We start from the raw sequence: 18333 nt of genomic DNA on the forward strand, positions 1-18333 counted from the left end.
ATTAAGTGAAGAGCAGTATCAAATGCTGATTAATGTATGTCATGAAGCACTTCCTTGGCCGTCCTCCCCCCTTTACTCCCTCTCTATCAGAACCTTTCAAGATCACTGAGACAGAACAAGTATTTGGCCACAGAAGGAAGCTCATTTCTGAGCTGGAGATCAGCCCGCATCTCCTGGTTCTTAATCCAGTAGACCATCCTTCTTCCTTTGCCGCTATTAATTATATTTCACTTGTCACCACCAGGAACTGCCATATCCCCAAACTCCTGCCCATGTTCAAGAAAATCAGGAAATGAAGATGTATGTGAAGCACTAGGAGTCATTACATCAATTATTTTACTAAGTAACGTTACCTTGAAAATAGAGCCTTCATGATTCAAACACATACCTGATTGTTGATCGTATAGTTAAGAACTTTGTACCATTCATTAATAAAGCTGTCATTATCAGATTGAATTAAGAGCTCAGTTCCTTGGCGGGTTTTTAGCTTTAAAGAAATAAAAACAGATATCATTAGAAATTATAAACACACTAGAATTCAAAAGTGAAATTACCTAAATCAAATTAAACTTCTCCCTGGCGTAACTTTTAGATAATATATAGCCACTCAGGAACACTTACCAGCGAAAACAGTAAATAACAGTCTGCTTAAAATTTAAAAGCATATCCCATACAGACGTATTAAAAATGGACATTTCTTGCAGGTACTAAGATACGTCTACATTTGAGCAGGAAGAAATGTAGAAAACTCAAAGTTTTTAATTTTAAGTTTAGAGAAAATTTCTTAAGTCATTAATTAAAGTACATCTAATTCTGCATTTAAATAAAATAATTCACCTCAATAACATTCTTTTTGCTGGATTTGTCCTTTGAGGCCCAGTCAATCAATGCCCCTTTGAGATCCACTGTAAATTCTGGCTTAGACTGATTGACACCAAACTTCTGGAAAAAAGGAACAATGATGACAAACTTAAAAACAAAAAAAGAAACTCCTAACAGGTACACAGTCTTGCAATCCTCTAAATATAACATACATTATTTACAGTCTGTACAACTTAACCCAGATACAGTACTTTGCCACAAATCAACAGACATGATACCAGGAAAACAAAAACCAAACAAAAACCACACACAAAACACCCTTTAAGCATGCCTATTAAAAGCTGCTCAGCTTAAAGCCCTTAAAATTCCACAACTTTAAATGCCAACCAAATTCCAGCAGAGCTTTTTTTCCTATCACAAATGGTAGAAGTCCATACAGCATTTGATTGTAGCTTGATTTTAGTCAAGCTAGTCCCAAGCTTTAAACAAAACAGGCTAACAAGTAACTGAACCAAAAAAAAAAACCCAAACCATTCTGTCAGTTAATCAATAGTTGTATATAAAACCAAAAATCAAACCAGAAATAGTAGCTTTGCTAGACAGGAATCACATCCCTCCTGCACTGAAAAAGCACTTTCAGTTTTTACATTTTCGCAATATATATATATATTTCGTGTGTGTGTGTGTGTGTGTGTGTGTGTATCTATATACATCTCCAACAATGCTTTTCACTTTATTTTCTATTTTTCTGTAGTTCTTCTATTGCAATACTGGACCATATCCTAGCAAACAGAATTCAATTTCACTGTCTAGCTACTAAACAAACAGCAAATAACCGAAGTGGTAAAAAAAGCATTTAACCCACAAATAACCCTTCAAACAATTTGGAGGAAAACATCAGGGAGCTATTTTTACCTACTACTTTTACATTTAAACTGGGTATCACAGTTTTTTAAAATAAAGTACTTTTACTAGGGTTTCAACCTACACCACATAGCTTCAAAATATCATTCCTCAAGGAAACCAATTCAGTGACCCATACAAAAAAAAAGCTCTAATTGTAAGTAAAATAAGTAAAACATGGAACAGGGAAAGCTGTAAGTCACTTGGTTGTAGCACAAATTTAATGCTGTAGTTCTAGGGGAAGCTTGTAGCATCTGAGCCATCAGAAAGGTTCTTTTCTATTTCTTTAAAAAAAGTCTTTGATGTGCGAATGCTGTTCATGAGAGAGCTCTGGGGGACGTAAGCCCCAGGACAAGCTCCTTGCTGCGAACACGAGTTTCCAGCCTGTACAAGAACAGCCATATCCAAGGGGAGAAAAAACGGTTCAGAAAACAGAACTAATCTGCTGCTTCTGATTAAATTCCCAGCATGGACGTTAATTAATGCTAATTGTGTTTTAGAAAGGCTGTTTACCACTGGAAAATCTCCCCGCCTTGAGTCCTAAGGGCAATTAAGTGATGAATGGAAAGTAGAATCTTAACTTCTTTATTTTACCCATGAAGTATCAGAATAGGGGAATATTTCTAATTTACCCAATGCCAGCTAGCACTTAGGGGAAAAAAACCAAACCCTTCCGCTTTCTAACTTAATTCTCAGGCACCTCATCCAAGAACATTTCTTATTAATTGTAGTAGAGCTTTTGAGAGATGCCCAGCTCAGCAGTGGAGTCCACAGGAACAGGAACGATCTCTGGGCTATGACGGCTCTTGCAGTTGTAGGCAGCCATGCAGCAGGCGCCTATTTAAGAGAGATTCACATAACTGCTTCACATACAACCGAAGTGCTCCAGCCACACGTTTCCTGACAGCCTAGAACAATTTTGCTGCATGTTGGGGAAAAAAAAATAATCCATTTATAGAGTTGGGCACTGGAGAGAGCAGGACACTAGTGCCAAAGTCCTCTGCAGGATCAGAGGGGATTTGTTAAAAACACCGCCCAGATGGTTCTGAGAAGCACAGGAGACGACCTGCTACAGATAAAATCAACAAAAACAACAACAAAAAAAATGTAACAGTCACTGCTGTTTTGACCAAAAGGAAAGCCCTCCAATACATTAGCTTGCTGAACTCCGCACCTGACAGACCGCAGTACTACCTCAAACACCTTTGCACTCTACCCATGTTTTTGGCCTGACTCACTTCAGCATTTCAGAGAAGCACAGAACAAACCAAAAACTAGAAGCTAAATTTCTCAGAGGGGAAAAAAGAAGTCTTCCCCCACTCCTTCACACAAGCAGTGCCCAAACCGCTGTGTGAGGTCCAAGGATGGGGAAACCCATCCAAACAATCCAGCCTCTCTGCAAAGCTCCTCTGATATACCAATGTATTATATACTCATCACAAACTTAACTTCTTTGTTCAAGGAAATTCTAAGTTTAGCATTCAAGAGCTTCATTCAAAGCTCTCCTGTGAGCTTTCCTGTCAAGGTTCTTTTCTGCTCCTGGGTGTATGAAAACGAGATGCCAGCAGCCATTCCCTCCTTGAAAGCTTCCAGGAGCAAGTCCTGTACAGGGCCGCTCAGACGCTCTGCATGCAGAGGTTAGCTAAAGGCAATCAAACCATGCTGAAAGCATGTAGGTTTTGTTGGGAGCAGTAAAAAGAAAAGCTTTCTGTTTAGCATCTGCTGCCACCTAGACATAAAGTCTGCTTTCTCAAAACAGGGTGCACTGCCAAGTCAGCACTAGTCAGGATAAATACAATTCTTACTGAGCAGACACCTTATTCTTACTGGATTTCTCTTTTGAGCTGTCTGGGAAGTTTAGAAAGGACAGCAGTGTGAGAGAGAAAGAGGGAGAGGTCTATACATGGCGCTGCAAGCTGTCCTAGATACAAAGCTGTCCTAGAGTCACTTCTAACAACTTTTTCTAGGAAAAAAGGTGTAGTCATTCCACTTTTTTGAAAGAAGGGGCGGGGGGGCTAGTTCAAACGTAGTAGATGCTGTGTAGCTTAAGGACTGCCTTGAAGATGTGTGCTGACATGAATAAATAGAAGGCCTTTTCAATCTTTTCAGGAGCTTTCTCCAAGTCCTGGAAGCCTCCACAGGACAAGACACGCAGTCTGTATTGTGGTATATTCCAGCATTTTTTTTGAAACTCAACTGGATGTTATTTATGGGAAGACTTTGGATGTACAAATGACACCTGCCATTCTCGTAATTCTGTTTCTAATTAGAGTTGGGTAGAACGTTTTAATTCCAAGTCCTCCTCACCCGCACATGGACTGCAGAAATAGAGCTGAGAGGACACATGCTCCTCTGTGGCTGGTAAGGGAGCTTCAGAACTTACAGCTTTAACAAAAAAAGAAAAATATAAAGATATTCTTCACTGTCATAGCAAAGTGATGTAAGTTTTTTGAAGCCAGACTCTGATAGGAGTGTTTGCATTCCAAATAGTTTTTATGATAATCATCTGAGCTCCTGTATAATCAGCTGTACAATACTGATGAACTGTAGTAATGTACACATAATATCCTTGCCTATAAACACAGTGGTATAACACAGTAGACAAGAGTTTGCCCAGATGAACCCTGAAGAGCATTTATTTCCCTGATGTTTGAGAAGGTTACCCACTTTTGGTTTACCACCACTGTACTTGACACTGAGGACGCGTGATTATTACAAGAAGGCTGACAGATGAATCCTTCTAAGCATTTGCTGTGTTTTATGAAGCCCCATAGATAAAATTTGGCAATAGCTATTACAACTTGATCACACCAAAAGTTGAGAGACACCTTCTTTCAACAGCTGAAAATTTAAATGTCTGAAAAGACACATTAAAAAAAAAATCCACAGATTTCCTTACAGAAAGTAGCATTTTAAAGGATACCAAACTGTGTACAAATTATCTGTTCCAGGCTTCCACATACACAGCAATGAATTTGACAGACAAAGAAAAGGCAGCTGCATCATTTTTAGCACAAGGTTAATTGAATAAGCCTACAGTTACTCCCCCCTACTTGGAGGGGAAAAAAAAAAATTAAGGTACTGGTCATCAAAACAGTCATTCTAGAAGTCTCGGGAATCTCAACTAAACTCAAAACATATAGTTCTCTCCCCTCTTCAGGAAATACAAGCCAAGATACCAAAATAGTTTTAAGCATCACCAACACTTTAAAATCATCAAGAAGTCAAATTATTGAAACGTTGCTTTTAATGTCTTCAGCATATGATTTTTTTCCATGAAAGCTTTAGTTTGATTCTGATAAGAAAGCTGAGAAAGTGATATTAAAAAAACAATTATACAACCAGTCAAGCCTGCTTGTTTCTTCTAACACCAGTATCATTACCTAAATTCCTCCTCATCCACCTTGAGCAACAAGCTACCATATTAGCTACCAACATTTTATCAGTTTCTGATAAGCAGCACTTCTATGCTTGGTATCTACACTTCAAAACATGACTAACTACAGATGCTTAAATTATATATAGAGAGTCCTACAAATTTACATCCGCTTTCTGTATGTGGCATATAGCCAGAACATCCTTGAGCTCTTTTCCTTTCAGCTTTTTATGCTTAACATTTACATTTTTGGGTATTCCAATTATAGCCATAATTAACCAACAACATGTACATCACTGTATCAAAAGCATCATAGGTACCTTACAAACGTCCTAAATTAGCTGTGTTAGAAAGAATTAGACATAAAATATTTGTTAAAAAACTGACCATATCATGCTGTTTATTAGTCAAGACACTAGTGGTTCAAATAGTAGACAAATTTGGGATTATAATTCTGGCACTGATGAACCAGATACTCTTTCTACCTTGTTCCATTAGAACAATTACAGGATTATTGCAATACACTTGTGTTAATTTGCACCTTGGATGACTTTCAGCAAACAGGATACACAAGGTGTTATATGAAGTGATGAAACTTAAACCTTGGAAAAGTTCAAATTTACTTTCAAGATTAGTGGCAAACAGCCTTACAGTGACAAGAGGCATGCAACAAGAACACATACAGTGATAGCTGAAACTTGGTCAGAGTTTACATAGGTGACAGCAGGTCGACGACTGAGAGCATTTTTCCAAGAAGAAAGCAGCGAGAGCAAGAGCTCAGGAATTGAGCCCCCTTGGCAAAATGACTTGATGAGAAAAAGGAAGAAGAGTGATGAAGTCACAAAACAATGCACAAAAAGAAGATATGGTTATATCAAAACACTAGACGAATGCTTAACAAATATTCTTCTCATAAGATGAAGAAGAAATGTAATTATCGTATGTCAAACTGTTAGACTTGACTTCACCTTGTTAAAATACTGATACAGATCAAAGTTTGAGAGATGAGGTGGAATTTTTAATACCCCCAAAAAAATTTCCTACACAAAGAGCAAAAAGAGCATGTGCTGAATATTCAATTACATATTTACAAAGTTACTTGACAGTACACATACCTGACAGTCTCGCACAGAAATATTGTGACTATGATACTTTTGCTCCACTTAAGTGATCAAAAGAATTTATGCCTTTTTGTTTTCCCACCAAATGACTGTATTTGGAAGGTGTAACACAACTTATACTAGCATCCCTAAGCAATAAGCAGAGTTGCATGACTATCTTTTATGGATAATTCATTTGGGCACACATTCATTCATAACAGTATCATACATTCATAAACAGTATCTTAGTTTAGCACTGTGTGTTTCAATGATATCAACATATACTTAAAATAATAGTTTTTTGATCTACAGCTACATTTGGATTAAGAGTATTGGTAGTGGTAATCAAGTTTTTGGAACTTGATTACTCACTCAGGCAAAATGTTTTACTTTCCAGACATGCATATTTATACCTATAAAATTAAAGTACTTTTTGGATCCTTAGCTATAAAAGTAAATTGCAAAAGTTATCAGTTTCCATCATTAATATTAGTGTGCTGCAAAAATAATAGTATTCTTTGTGCACTGAGACTAAATATCAAAATATCAAAGCTCACCTCAGGCTGGCTAGGAATTTTCCATTTTATGAAGTAGGGTGATGAAATTGAACTTGACTAAACAATAGACAATGACTGAAGGGCATGAAGGAAGGCAAGGGAATGAGTTTTCAAACCTTCCAAATCTCAGTAGTTCCTGCTTCAAAGCTCACCTTTTAAGGTTCTTCAATATTTCTTCAACGTACTTTGTTATAAAAATTATATTTAAAAAATTCACAAGTTCTGTGCATTTTCTTATTGACAATATTTTTCTCACTGATGAATAACAGTAATTGTATTTACCTAGCGTCCCAATGTTTACAGGTGGGAAAGTCAGTAACTTTCATACGTATACATGTTTCTATTCCTTTTTCTGTGCTTTGTCTCTGATGCACATCACATTCTCTTCCCCTCCCCACATACAATGTGGGCAGACATCCTTAGCTCACCAACTCCACTTCCTACCAGACAGCGTAATTTACCTTATCTCATGCCTTTAATCTTTATTCTTTTTCCTTCCCTTCTCTTTTCCTTCTGCTTGACCATCTTGCCCAACTTTACTCTTTCCATTCTCTTCTACCCCCAATGTTGTTATTTATCTGTCTTCACCCATTTTTTCCAACCACCCCTTCTACAGCAACAGAAGGGCAAAAAAAATTATGTTTACAGCTCTGAAATGAACTCAATGCTTTAGAACAGAATTGTCAATACCAATTCACTACCCAAAAAAAAGCACAGCAGGAGAAAGTGAGCCAAGTAGAAAGATCAACAAAGCACAGCAGGATAGCATATATCTGTAAGATGCAATTTTGCTAGAATTCGCATGATAATACACTGGAATAACGAATCTCTCTTTAGTTATTATAGGAGATCCACACAGTTTAATGTCAGACCTCCAAAAGTAGGTAATTAAGCCATAGATGAAGAACCATTTCTATACCTATTAATGTAGGAATGCAGCTGGATAAATATAGCCAATTTAATTATGGTGCTATTAAACTAGAGATGATATAAAAATTCAATAATCATCATCTTCAGTGTGATGTTTCTCTTTAGGTCTTCATCAGACATCAAAATAGATACAAATACTTGTCATGCAGATATAAAACAATGTGGAATCCAGCAAGGCAAAGACTAAATGATAAGGCAACTATACTACATTATTCAAATAGTCCAACGCAACAAGCCAAGTGTCAGACTATTTTATTACATGTGTCACATTCAAAATTATCTGGAGTTGATGAAAAAATATCCAAGAATAGTAAAACAAACAAACTGTTTAGATGAACACATTAGTAAGGAACACAAAAATATTTGGCCTGGAGCAAAAACTTCAAGCTTACAGGGCACCTGAATACCTCTTTATCCATTTCTTACTTATCAACTATAAAAATGTTTCTGAAATGTAAGAAAGTACAGCTGGTTTTCTTCTCATTCTACATCATAATTGTTACTTTAAACTATTTTCCTGCTAATTTAGACACACTTATTTTTTCTAAATTATGCATGCATATCGGTATTTAAGCCCTACAAATAAGAGGGCTTTAATTCATTGTGCTTTACATGATTAACACTTAAATGAGGGTGGGGGTTGCTCCTGAGCTTACCCAGCCAGTTCCACTTCCTTGGGTTTTAGTGAACAGTAGTGATGAACCTTGTAACACTGCCCATGATGACATCCAGTTCTTTCTGTAAATATTTGTAAACAAACATAAGATAAATTGACTTTGAAAGTAGATATTTAAACTGTCAATCATTGTTGCCCAGCTGACCTGCATGTTAATATACTTAACCATATATATGGTCATTAGTGCCATCAGTAAGTCTTAATTGCTATCATATTTGTAGAAGGAAACATACGTTAACAGTCCCAGCCTGACCATCAAAGGCTAAATCAAACAAAGCTAATTAGTAGTGGAAGCAGTTCACCAGGAGAAACACCATACAATTATAATTTCAAAGGGGCTAATCTGGAACACTCAGCCTACTGTGTACCTAGTAGATTATGCCAAAGTACTGCATAATTCTGAAATTGATTGATCACACCTAACTGGGATGTAAGTGTCCCACATTTATATAATAAGCTCATTTACATTAGCAACAAAATATTTGCTACACATCTAAAAAATGCAGAAGAAGAACAAATGAGTTGTCCCAGCTGTCTATTTGCTTTTATGCCTGAGTACCTATCCCCCTGAGGTTAAAAAAAAAAATAAAAGCCTTGACAAGCCCTGACAATCTATTCCCATTGCCCAAACATGAATTACTATTCAACAGCTCTCAAAGTGACAGGACAGCCATGTTGCACCTTTCTGTACAGCAGCCCAGTAATCCAGATCAATGATTCCAACAGATGCAGCATAAATGGTGAGAGTATACTGTAACAGTAGCAGCTTACATGAGCCACTGTCCACCCTTTCCTACCAAGCTCTTAGGACCAGCCCTGAGGAACCAAATTGGGGGTCAGATGTGCTGCCCAGCTGCACTGGAGTAGGTCAGGGTGGCTCTGGAACATCAGCTGGGTGCTGACTATTTAATCCTCAGGAAAAGCATGCTTCATATCTCAAAAGCCTGGGAAACACTGAACTAGATATAACGCAGTATTAGACCTAAAAGATTAAATTAAAAAAATTAAACAGTAAACCTAAATTAAATCTGAGGATGTGCCACACTTATGCAGAATTTACACTGACTCTCTGCAAAACACCAGAAACGTAAGTTAGACAGCATTACTTGATTATACATTATGATTTATAATGTAAATGCCTGCCTGTGAGGCAGAGAAAGGAAGTTAGAAATGAATTCATTCATCACCTACAGGGAGACCAACGTTGGGCAACACATTCTGCTTCAAACCCTTCACAAGTAGAGTGAAGGAAGAATTAGGGAGCACATGGCATGTATACTCCTTGGAAATTAAAGTCTGAACGCCCCTCTTAGACCAATTCTATCCAAGGAACAGGACGGGCTATAACCTATACAGATTTTCTTTTAAATAAATCAATCCCATTTTAAAAAGCTGTCTCTCAGCAGTACACCTTCATGAAATCACTGCCCTGTGTGGAGCCCTGGCATACATGAGCCTCTGGCTCTCTGAAGTCCATTATCTTTAGCTCACTGGGAGGAACACATATTTTGGGATAAGGAAACACTGTGTCCTACAGGAAGACCTCTAAGGAAAATCCAGGCAAAAAGTAAGAAATGGCAAAACCTGGTATGTTGTCCTAATATAGAAGTCGGATACCTTACACAAACCCTTATGCACATGTACTTCTAGAAGTCCAAGACTTACCGAACTTTCTTGCCATTTTCTGTAATTTTTGTCACATTCAATAACCCATACTTCTCTTGACCCTGTAAGATAAGAGTAAGACATTACAAACAGAAGAAATGTGCTTCTATTGCTATCACGGCACTGAATTCAATCCCCCAAATAATCAATTTCTGGCAATGAGCCATCTTTGCCCATGTTATAACTTCAAGAAACTGTCATAAGTATATTTAAATATGCAGAGATCAGCAAAAATCAAAACTCCTCTGGGAAATTACTCATTACCATTCAGAGGGTAAAAAGCTTTCCTTCTTCAAGGCCTAGGTTCTTTGGACAAGCCAAACTAAATCATTTGTGGTACTAGACAGTGGAAATTTTAAACATAAATTTATGGTGTAATAGCACATTTGTGTTTGTTTGTCAGCCATCTCCTTTTTAAGTAAAGGACACAAATAGCCTAAATTCTCTGACAAAATTCTTCCAAGTTATTTTACCATAATTGCATATTTTAAATAAAACATGGTTGAAATGCATAAAAATATTAACATATTCATTTCAAAAACAGATGAGCGAAACATTTCTTTGATGTCCTATTTCTTCCTATCCCCAAGCAAAATATTAGAATTTAAACTACTTAGTTATGTCTTGCTGATGAAAATAATTTATATTGGTATGCCTCTCTGCAAATTTGGAGATCAGTCAGTGAATGGTGGAAAAAGAACACCGCTGAACAAGAAGGGTATTCGCAAGTTTCAAATATTTGGAATGAATATTTCTAGTTTCTGTACAAAAATAATAAAATATAAAGGAATGTTTGAAAAAATATTCTAGGATAAAAAGGGAAACCATCCATTTATACCATTTGTGACTCTCAAGATGAGGTAATAAATTCTGTCATTTTCTCCTGTCACCCCAGCCTTGTCCCACCAGTGAATGGTGCTAAAGGAATGTTAAACTATTTTTTAAATCAATTCCTTTTCAGTAACAGCTTGTAACAGTTCCTAATTTAAGAACTAAGCTATTAGTTGAAACAATCAACTAGGGAAAGGATCCAAATTAGTTTTATCATAACAAAAATGTCCTCAATTCTAGATCCAATGAAAATAGAAGATATATTCTCTCCAGCATCCTCCTCAATCTCAAATTTAAGTAGACCATAACTGCAGAATACAATATAGATGAGAAATTTTTTGCTGGAATACTGTGACAACACTCTTACTAAGGCATAGATCTGTTTTTCATGAACCTTAAAAATTTTACCTACATGTGTCAAGCACAGCACAGAGAATACAAAAAAAGACACATTTTCAAGGATAACAGTGTTTAGCTGGTGGTTCAGATGTTATTTCAGTCCAATGGTAACTGCTACACTTACTCAATCTAATATCTCCATTGGGCTGGAATGGTGTCCCAAGCCAGTGATATATACATTATTTTCCAAAACTGATATTTTCAATATAAGAAATGAGTCACTTCCCTCCCCCACAAAAAAATCAGCCCATTCTTTAGATCACTTTATTTGCGGTCCATGCAGACCACCACTAACGGCCCTATGCGTTGCATCCTTCTAACAAACCTTTGGCCTTACTAAGTGGAACCGCCTGTCACCATCTTTCACAGTGACTGAGCAACCCATGCCCACTTGCTCAAATAAATTATGGTTTTAATAAATTACTCATGGTGGAACCAGTGGGAATGCTCCAAAGAAGAATTATTCAGAGAAAGTATCACAATGCCCTACTTAGCAGCAACACTAGGGGGGTACTAATGGGAAAATTAATGTAATCAGGGAAAAGGAAGTGGAAAGCAAGTTAAGGATCAAAATACACAAAAATTCACCAGCTTTCTTTGTAATATTTAAATCCCAGGGGACAGCTAAAGAAAATACAGATTATTTTTTTCTATTGTCTAAAGCAGCAGTAAGTTCTTCTACAAAATACAATTTTAATAATTCAAGGTCTGAGCCATATTTAAAGGAATTAGAATACATGCAGCAATAATTGCTTGTGTGTAAGGCTATCAACTATGTTTGCTTAATAAACAATGTTTATTTTTATTGTGGGAAAACTGTTTGAGTAGTTTTAAGAATGGATCAGGATGAATAAGCCAGAGAACTGGCTTATTCCTCTGCGTGCAGAATAAGAATGAAACAGAAGTTGTGCCTTTAATGCCCTGAGCTACCTACTAAAGGGCTGCTAAAATTGATCAAGGCACATATTTCAATGCTATTGTAGTACAGTACCAAAATTTTAAAAAAAGATAAAAACTTCATTTTTTTAATTATTTCCCACTGTTTAAAAAGCAATTATCTCATTTAAAATATAAACTGAAGCAAAAAATTTGTTAACATTCGTAACAAGTTTAACAAGCTTAAGTTTTCCTCCCAGTAATTACTCTACTAAATCAAAAAGACATAGTTTGTTTATGCCAGGTCCTCTATGTCTTTTCAAGGAGACTGAAACACAAATAAAAAATAAAGATATCAAATACTACAAACTATTACTGACTACTGACAGTGAGAGATTCTGTGGAGAGGGGCAGTTTGTTTCTGCTTTTACCTTCCAAGTTGCTAGGTGAGAAGACATGACTGTTGGAGGAAGTAAACCAAGTTCTACATAATCTGACATAACTTTATTCCACAGTGAATTTTTAACTTAATCTCCTATTGCCAACCTGTATTTAAACCAAAGACATTTACATGTTTTCTGAAAGCACAGTTGGATGCAACGCATTCCTTTTAAAATGTAAAGCCTTCAAATAGTTTTATCCCATTATTTTTTTCTCAATAACAAGCAGGCTTACCCTCAATTCTCTAATCATGAATAGCCCAGTTTCTACAACATCTACTTATCTATTTAAACACTTTGCATACTGACTGTGGCTTGATGCTTTGGTGAAGAAGGAGAGGACTCATTTTCAGGAAAACTGGCCTTAGAAGCAGTTGATGATTCCTGTAAAATTTGAATGGGCAACATAAGTTATTATCTTTCTTACAATTCGTTTATTTTTTTTTAACCCTAAAGACACTTCCTCTCTATTTATACACACTCACACGTTACAAAAAAAAAAACCTACTTTTTTTTTAAGCATTCATGATATTCTCAGATAGTTATATTATAAACCTGCTTACCAAACAGTGTTCTTACAAGATTTACAGACAACACTCAAACTGGGTTAATTAGCACACATCCATTTGAAAAAATATTAATACATACTGTATCAGCTTAAAGCAAAACTTTCATCCTTATTAAGGGGCAGATTTTTTTGTATGACATTGCTATCAAATTATGAAGCACATTTATAATACTAACTTATTACAGGACACCATGTAATAAATACCAAGATTTTAAAGAACAGATTGCGTCTCTGTGTGGTTAGTAAATATAAGATTAGTACAATAAATTGTTATACATGTAGAAAAGCATATACCAACTCTATTCATTTTTGAGAGTCATCATCATTAACTTCCTTATAATCAAGCACTGAAAATTTCTAGAGATTCAGGTTTTTGTTTTAAACTAGACATTAACTATGGATCAAAAGAAGAAACTACTAAATCTCTGAAAACTAGAAAAATTGCCTATCTGGAACAAAAAAGGCATGTGCGTTTCCTCTGAAGTAATGATTGCTTTGCACAAATACACCGCTTGAAAATCTGGTAAAGAATTTTAGACAGAAGAAAACCATCACTTGTTCTCTGTTACTGTTAACACATTTCTCCCCCTCCCCTGTTTTTAATTCCCTTGACAGCTCTCCCAAATTCAGTTTGCTTTTTCAGCATTACATAACACTCTGCACACCCGTGCTTTAAAATCCACTTGTAAATCTACCTACAGAAGTGGTCCACTAGTTCTTTTAGTAGCATAATAACAGAGAACATTAGCATTCCTAAAAACAGTCTAAATGTTCCATGTTTTCAGATATCCTGGGGGGGGGGGGGGGAAATGTTCAAATTAAGGAAATCAACGTTGTCCCTCCCAGGAAGGTATTTTTTCCTCTGCTTACCAAATTTTTTAGCTGATACCTATATACAGGTATGTGCCACAGCCAATAAACAGTTAACAAGTGCATTTGCTATCATCAAATTCTCATCAGCCATGGCAACCCATACTTTCACTCTGACACATTTCAAGCACTCTTTTGACTGGCCTATTTTCATACAACTGAGTTGTGTTGTTTTTCCAGGAAAAACAAATAAGGAAAATAAAAAGAAAATAGCTTCCCTAAAAGTCAGCTAAAAAGCTAACTTGGGGTTGATGTGCCTATCCAGCTAAATAGCAGTTGTTTTTCTTTCTATCTCATTCTGAATTTGAGATAGCTTTCATACGCTAAGCAGCTCTGGAACAAGAAATCTAGTATTTGTGGTCATGAACTATTCCCTTTTCACATACTAATTTAAAGCAGTATATGTAACAGTGTGCCTGCCAGTGGTAATAAAACAGGTGCATCAATGCACTAAACAAAATTTGTCTTTCCACAAAACACCAGTTTATTGCTCCACTACACATTTTTAGTTTTCTCAAAGCATTAACATTGTGCTTTATATGAACTACACAGTCTCCTCAACATTAACAAATGCATGCTGCCTGCATGTTTTGACGCTGTTAGAAGAACTGTAAGCTACTGAATTAGACTCTACAAATGTGGCTCATATACACAGTTTAATTCAGTTATTACACTAGACATATGTACATTTGCATGTTTGCTTCACTAGGTTTAAGGTCTTGGTATTTGAACACTGTTATCTTGAAGAAAAGTAAACAGTTCCCCTTATTCAGTGTTTTACAAGAGCTTCTTCATTCAGTGTAGCATTACATAAAGGTCATTCCAAAACAGAAGCAAATCTTATGCCAGAAAATAAAAAGACAAGTCTTCCTTTAAAAGCGAGGCCAAAACTTTGAGCTATGTCCAACAGAATTGTTCATACCTGTGAAGTGTAAACTGCACATGAGGCTAGAAATGTCCACACAGCTTTGATTTATCAGGACTCCACCTAGGCTATCTCTCATGCAGTGCCACAACACACTCGGTACAGAAGGATGCGTAAGGAGGAGTCAGGAGGGGAAGGGAGCAGTAAAGGGACCTCAGAATCGCTCGAGCTAAACTAATGCGTACAGGTGCAAAGTCTCCAGTCAAGCATGGTCCACTGCCTCCTCAGCACCACGTATGATATATTCTAAACTGACAGCTCAAAAGCTTAAGATCAAATCCAATAAATCCTATTCTGAGGAACTAAGTCAACTCATGACAACCCACTCTCCTATACTCCATTTCAACAAGGAAAGCAATTAAAACGTACCGGAAACAACAGGTCGAGCAAGTAACATTCTGGGCTGCAGATCCATTTTCATTACAACTGTGTTTTCTCCATTTAAGTTTGTCTTTGACATCTGCGATTACACAGGCCCACTTATAGGCTTTTCTCCATACTCCCAAATCTACATTCATTTCATTTTTCCCTGTATCTTTAGAAAAAGGGAGCTTACAACATTGTTTCCTGGTACCTCATTCTGAGTAGTCCACGCTAAGATTTCAACATTACAAAGTATTTCAGTTTCCATGAATCTTGGGATGGACTGCTGCAAAGTTACAGAAACCAGCAAGTCATTACCATACAACACCCATTTCAGTTCCTCCCCGCTCAGCTCACATCAACTCTCCTCACCCATGGGCAGGATGTCCCAGCACAAGCAGAAACGACTGGGACAAAAATCAAACTGAAGAGAGACAGGCAGAGGGAGAGCAAGGGAGAGGCTCTATCTCCTTGTTGGCCTAAACAGCATCTATTACTGTGCAGCCCAAAACAGACTATCAAGAATGTGCCCTAAGAATGGGCAGAAAACAGCTTTTGTTGGTACTGACCCGCAGCTCTTTTCAGACTAAATGCCCAACTCAGCCCTGAAGAGGATCAAAGCCAAGTGTTTCAGCACTTTCAGTACTGTCCTCTGCCCTCCAACAACAGTGTTACAACCCTGCTGTAACCACACACAACTTTTCCTCTTTAATGACTGTTCCGTTGATCTCCATTGTAATATCTCAAGTAAAGGGATAAATCCACCATATAATACTACTCCTATCTTTAAAGCATTATTTCTGTCTTTAAAGCATAATTTTTACTTTAGCAAGTGCAACTTTTATTTCAATTCTATGCATCTTTCAATTACTCATCTGAAGTCTTTCAAGTGTATTCCTACTTGGCGTTTCCTACAATTAAAACATTCAGGTGTGAAATATTACTATACATTACATGAGAACCTCACCCACATCCATAATTCTTGAACTCAAACCCTAATTACACTCCACAGCCTAAACTGAATAGGGAAATTCCCAATTATAAGTAAAATGGCTGTATACACCAAACCCTGAACTAACACTAGTTAAAATACTTCAAGGATAACAAGAAAAGAGCTTCTACTCACAAAGTGACAGTAGTAAAGTTATCAAACAGCCCTCGGTTATACTGAATGTTATACACCATGATACAACAGAATATAAGAAAAATGAGATTTCAGAAATTCATGCATACTCATTTCTGTTAGATTAAATACTTCACACATCAGAAACAGTTGGTATTCCAGCATGCTGTTTAACTTGCTCCTACCTTATCGTTGGTGTCCAACACAATTGTGCTGTGCCTCCATTTTGTTAAAACTATTGGTTCTTGTAGCCTCCTGTCCAGACTCCTACTCTTTATTATATCTCTCTGCTGCTGTGGTGAAGCATTATACTAAAGAAGAGAAAAATCAAACTATAAGTAGAATCTAATTCATGCAAACAAGACCTGGACATAACATTCATACACCTTAACAGTGCAAACTTTCAGATTACTGATGTCACCCAAGGGTGTGAAAATAGCCTTGGTTTTATTTTGCATTTAGTCTTCAGAACTGCCCTTTCTGCTGTAGTCCTCTCTGAGGCAGTATCTAAGACTGGCCTGTCAGGACAACACTTTCCCTTTGCAAGTAGATGTTTGATTTCTTGTGCAACAGATTACTGATGGTTTTGCAACCAGCCAGCATATTGAGAACCACCAAGGAATTAAATACAAGATTTAAACATTCACTCTTCATATTGCACTGACAGTACTATACCACCTGTCTAGCTCTTGTGTAAGAAAAGGAAAACCCTGTTATCCTGCAGTAAGGCATTTAGATTGAGAGTTATGATTGCTTGGATACAGTTCTCTTTGACCCAGAGGTCTGGGATGCCTAGGAGAGGAGACACGGGGATGAGGACTTGCTTTTTCAGAATAATCACATCAAATTACTTATAAAAAGATTTGCTGGTGTGGCATGTACATAAGCACAGAAAATAAATATTTAGCAGAGAATAATTTTAAAACTCAGCAGAGCTGTAAGAGCCAAGGAGAGAATGGATTTATCATAACATGGGTTTGCTAGTAACTCAAGAGCATCCAAAGATGCATAGGCTGAGAAAATGTGAAGGCCATGAGAAGGACCCAGCATTTAATTAGATCTCAGCATTGCAGCATACTTATTAGTAGCATTGCCATTTTAAATCATCACCACCAACACTGAGGTAGCACTATAAAGAATTATAAAAATATTTCAAACAAAGTTTAATACTGAAAATACAAACAAGAAAATACAACATCGATGTATGGGGTTTTTTTAAAGTCATTAAAAACCTCATTCTTTCTATTCAGCGTCAGAAGACTAAAATCTGCACATAGAAAGAAACATAAGGCAGCATTTGTGGAGTCACGTAAAGGACTAGAATCCACTGGGTAAGAAGTAACAAAGGAAAGTGCCCTTTTTATTTAAGAAGGCTATAGCAATAATCTTTGCAAGCACACTGAATTCTACAGTTTTCCTACTGATTCCTACTGTAAGCTCGGAGCCTCAGGTGTTCAAAAGACAGAATAACCTATACCTACCTATACCTACACATACCAGTGAAGCACGGCAAGGTTTAACCTAAATAACATAAATGCTAAATTTGAGTTAAATTGTGTAACTCAGTTACATTTATTGCCCAAATAAAGAATCAGCATTATTACTGCTATGGCAGACACTATGCTTGTGTTAGCTTTGTATTTTACTATGAATAGAGTTCACGCTCCAATAAGTCAATAGACGCTTAAGAGGTAAATGATAACTTCAGTGTTTCATTAAATTATTTCAATATGCACAACAGTAGTAAAATACTCTCAAGTAAATGGATCTTGCAGTACCGAGAATAAAATTTGGTAGTTCATGCACAGACAGAAATGAATTGGTTGTCACTGTAGAGATTCACTTCTGAGATTACACTGACTTTGATTTGGGTTCAGCACATTTACACTCTCGCGTGACAACTGCTTCT

General features: G+C 36.7%; 1 protein-coding gene across 10 annotated transcripts in view; it reads right to left on the reverse strand.

The window, feature by feature from the left end:
- Window positions 1–18333, reverse strand: part of ARHGAP12 (Rho GTPase activating protein 12) — an 83694-nt gene that overhangs the window by 12951 nt on the left and 52410 nt on the right. For 5 of the 10 annotated variants that reach the window (XM_076331826.1, XM_076331822.1, XM_076331823.1 and 2 more), the window contains 7 exons: window positions 16610–16735; window positions 12885–12959; window positions 10030–10091; window positions 8345–8426; window positions 5785–5907; window positions 838–942; window positions 389–487 (listed from right to left, as the gene is read on the reverse strand). In XM_076331826.1, coding sequence (XP_076187941.1) covers window positions 389–487; window positions 838–942; window positions 5785–5907; window positions 8345–8426; window positions 10030–10091; window positions 12885–12959; window positions 16610–16735 — 672 coding nt within the window. The remainder of the gene's footprint in view (window positions 1–388; window positions 488–837; window positions 943–5784; window positions 5908–8344; window positions 8427–10029; window positions 10092–12884; window positions 12960–16609; window positions 16736–18333) is intronic. The other 5 variants (XM_076331825.1, XM_076331827.1, XM_076331821.1 and 2 more) reach the window with 3 other exon arrangements.

The sequence above is a fragment of the Aptenodytes patagonicus genome, chromosome 2 (genome assembly GCF_965638725.1).
Source record: "Aptenodytes patagonicus chromosome 2, bAptPat1.pri.cur, whole genome shotgun sequence".
Lineage (NCBI taxonomy): Eukaryota > Metazoa > Chordata > Aves > Sphenisciformes > Spheniscidae > Aptenodytes > Aptenodytes patagonicus.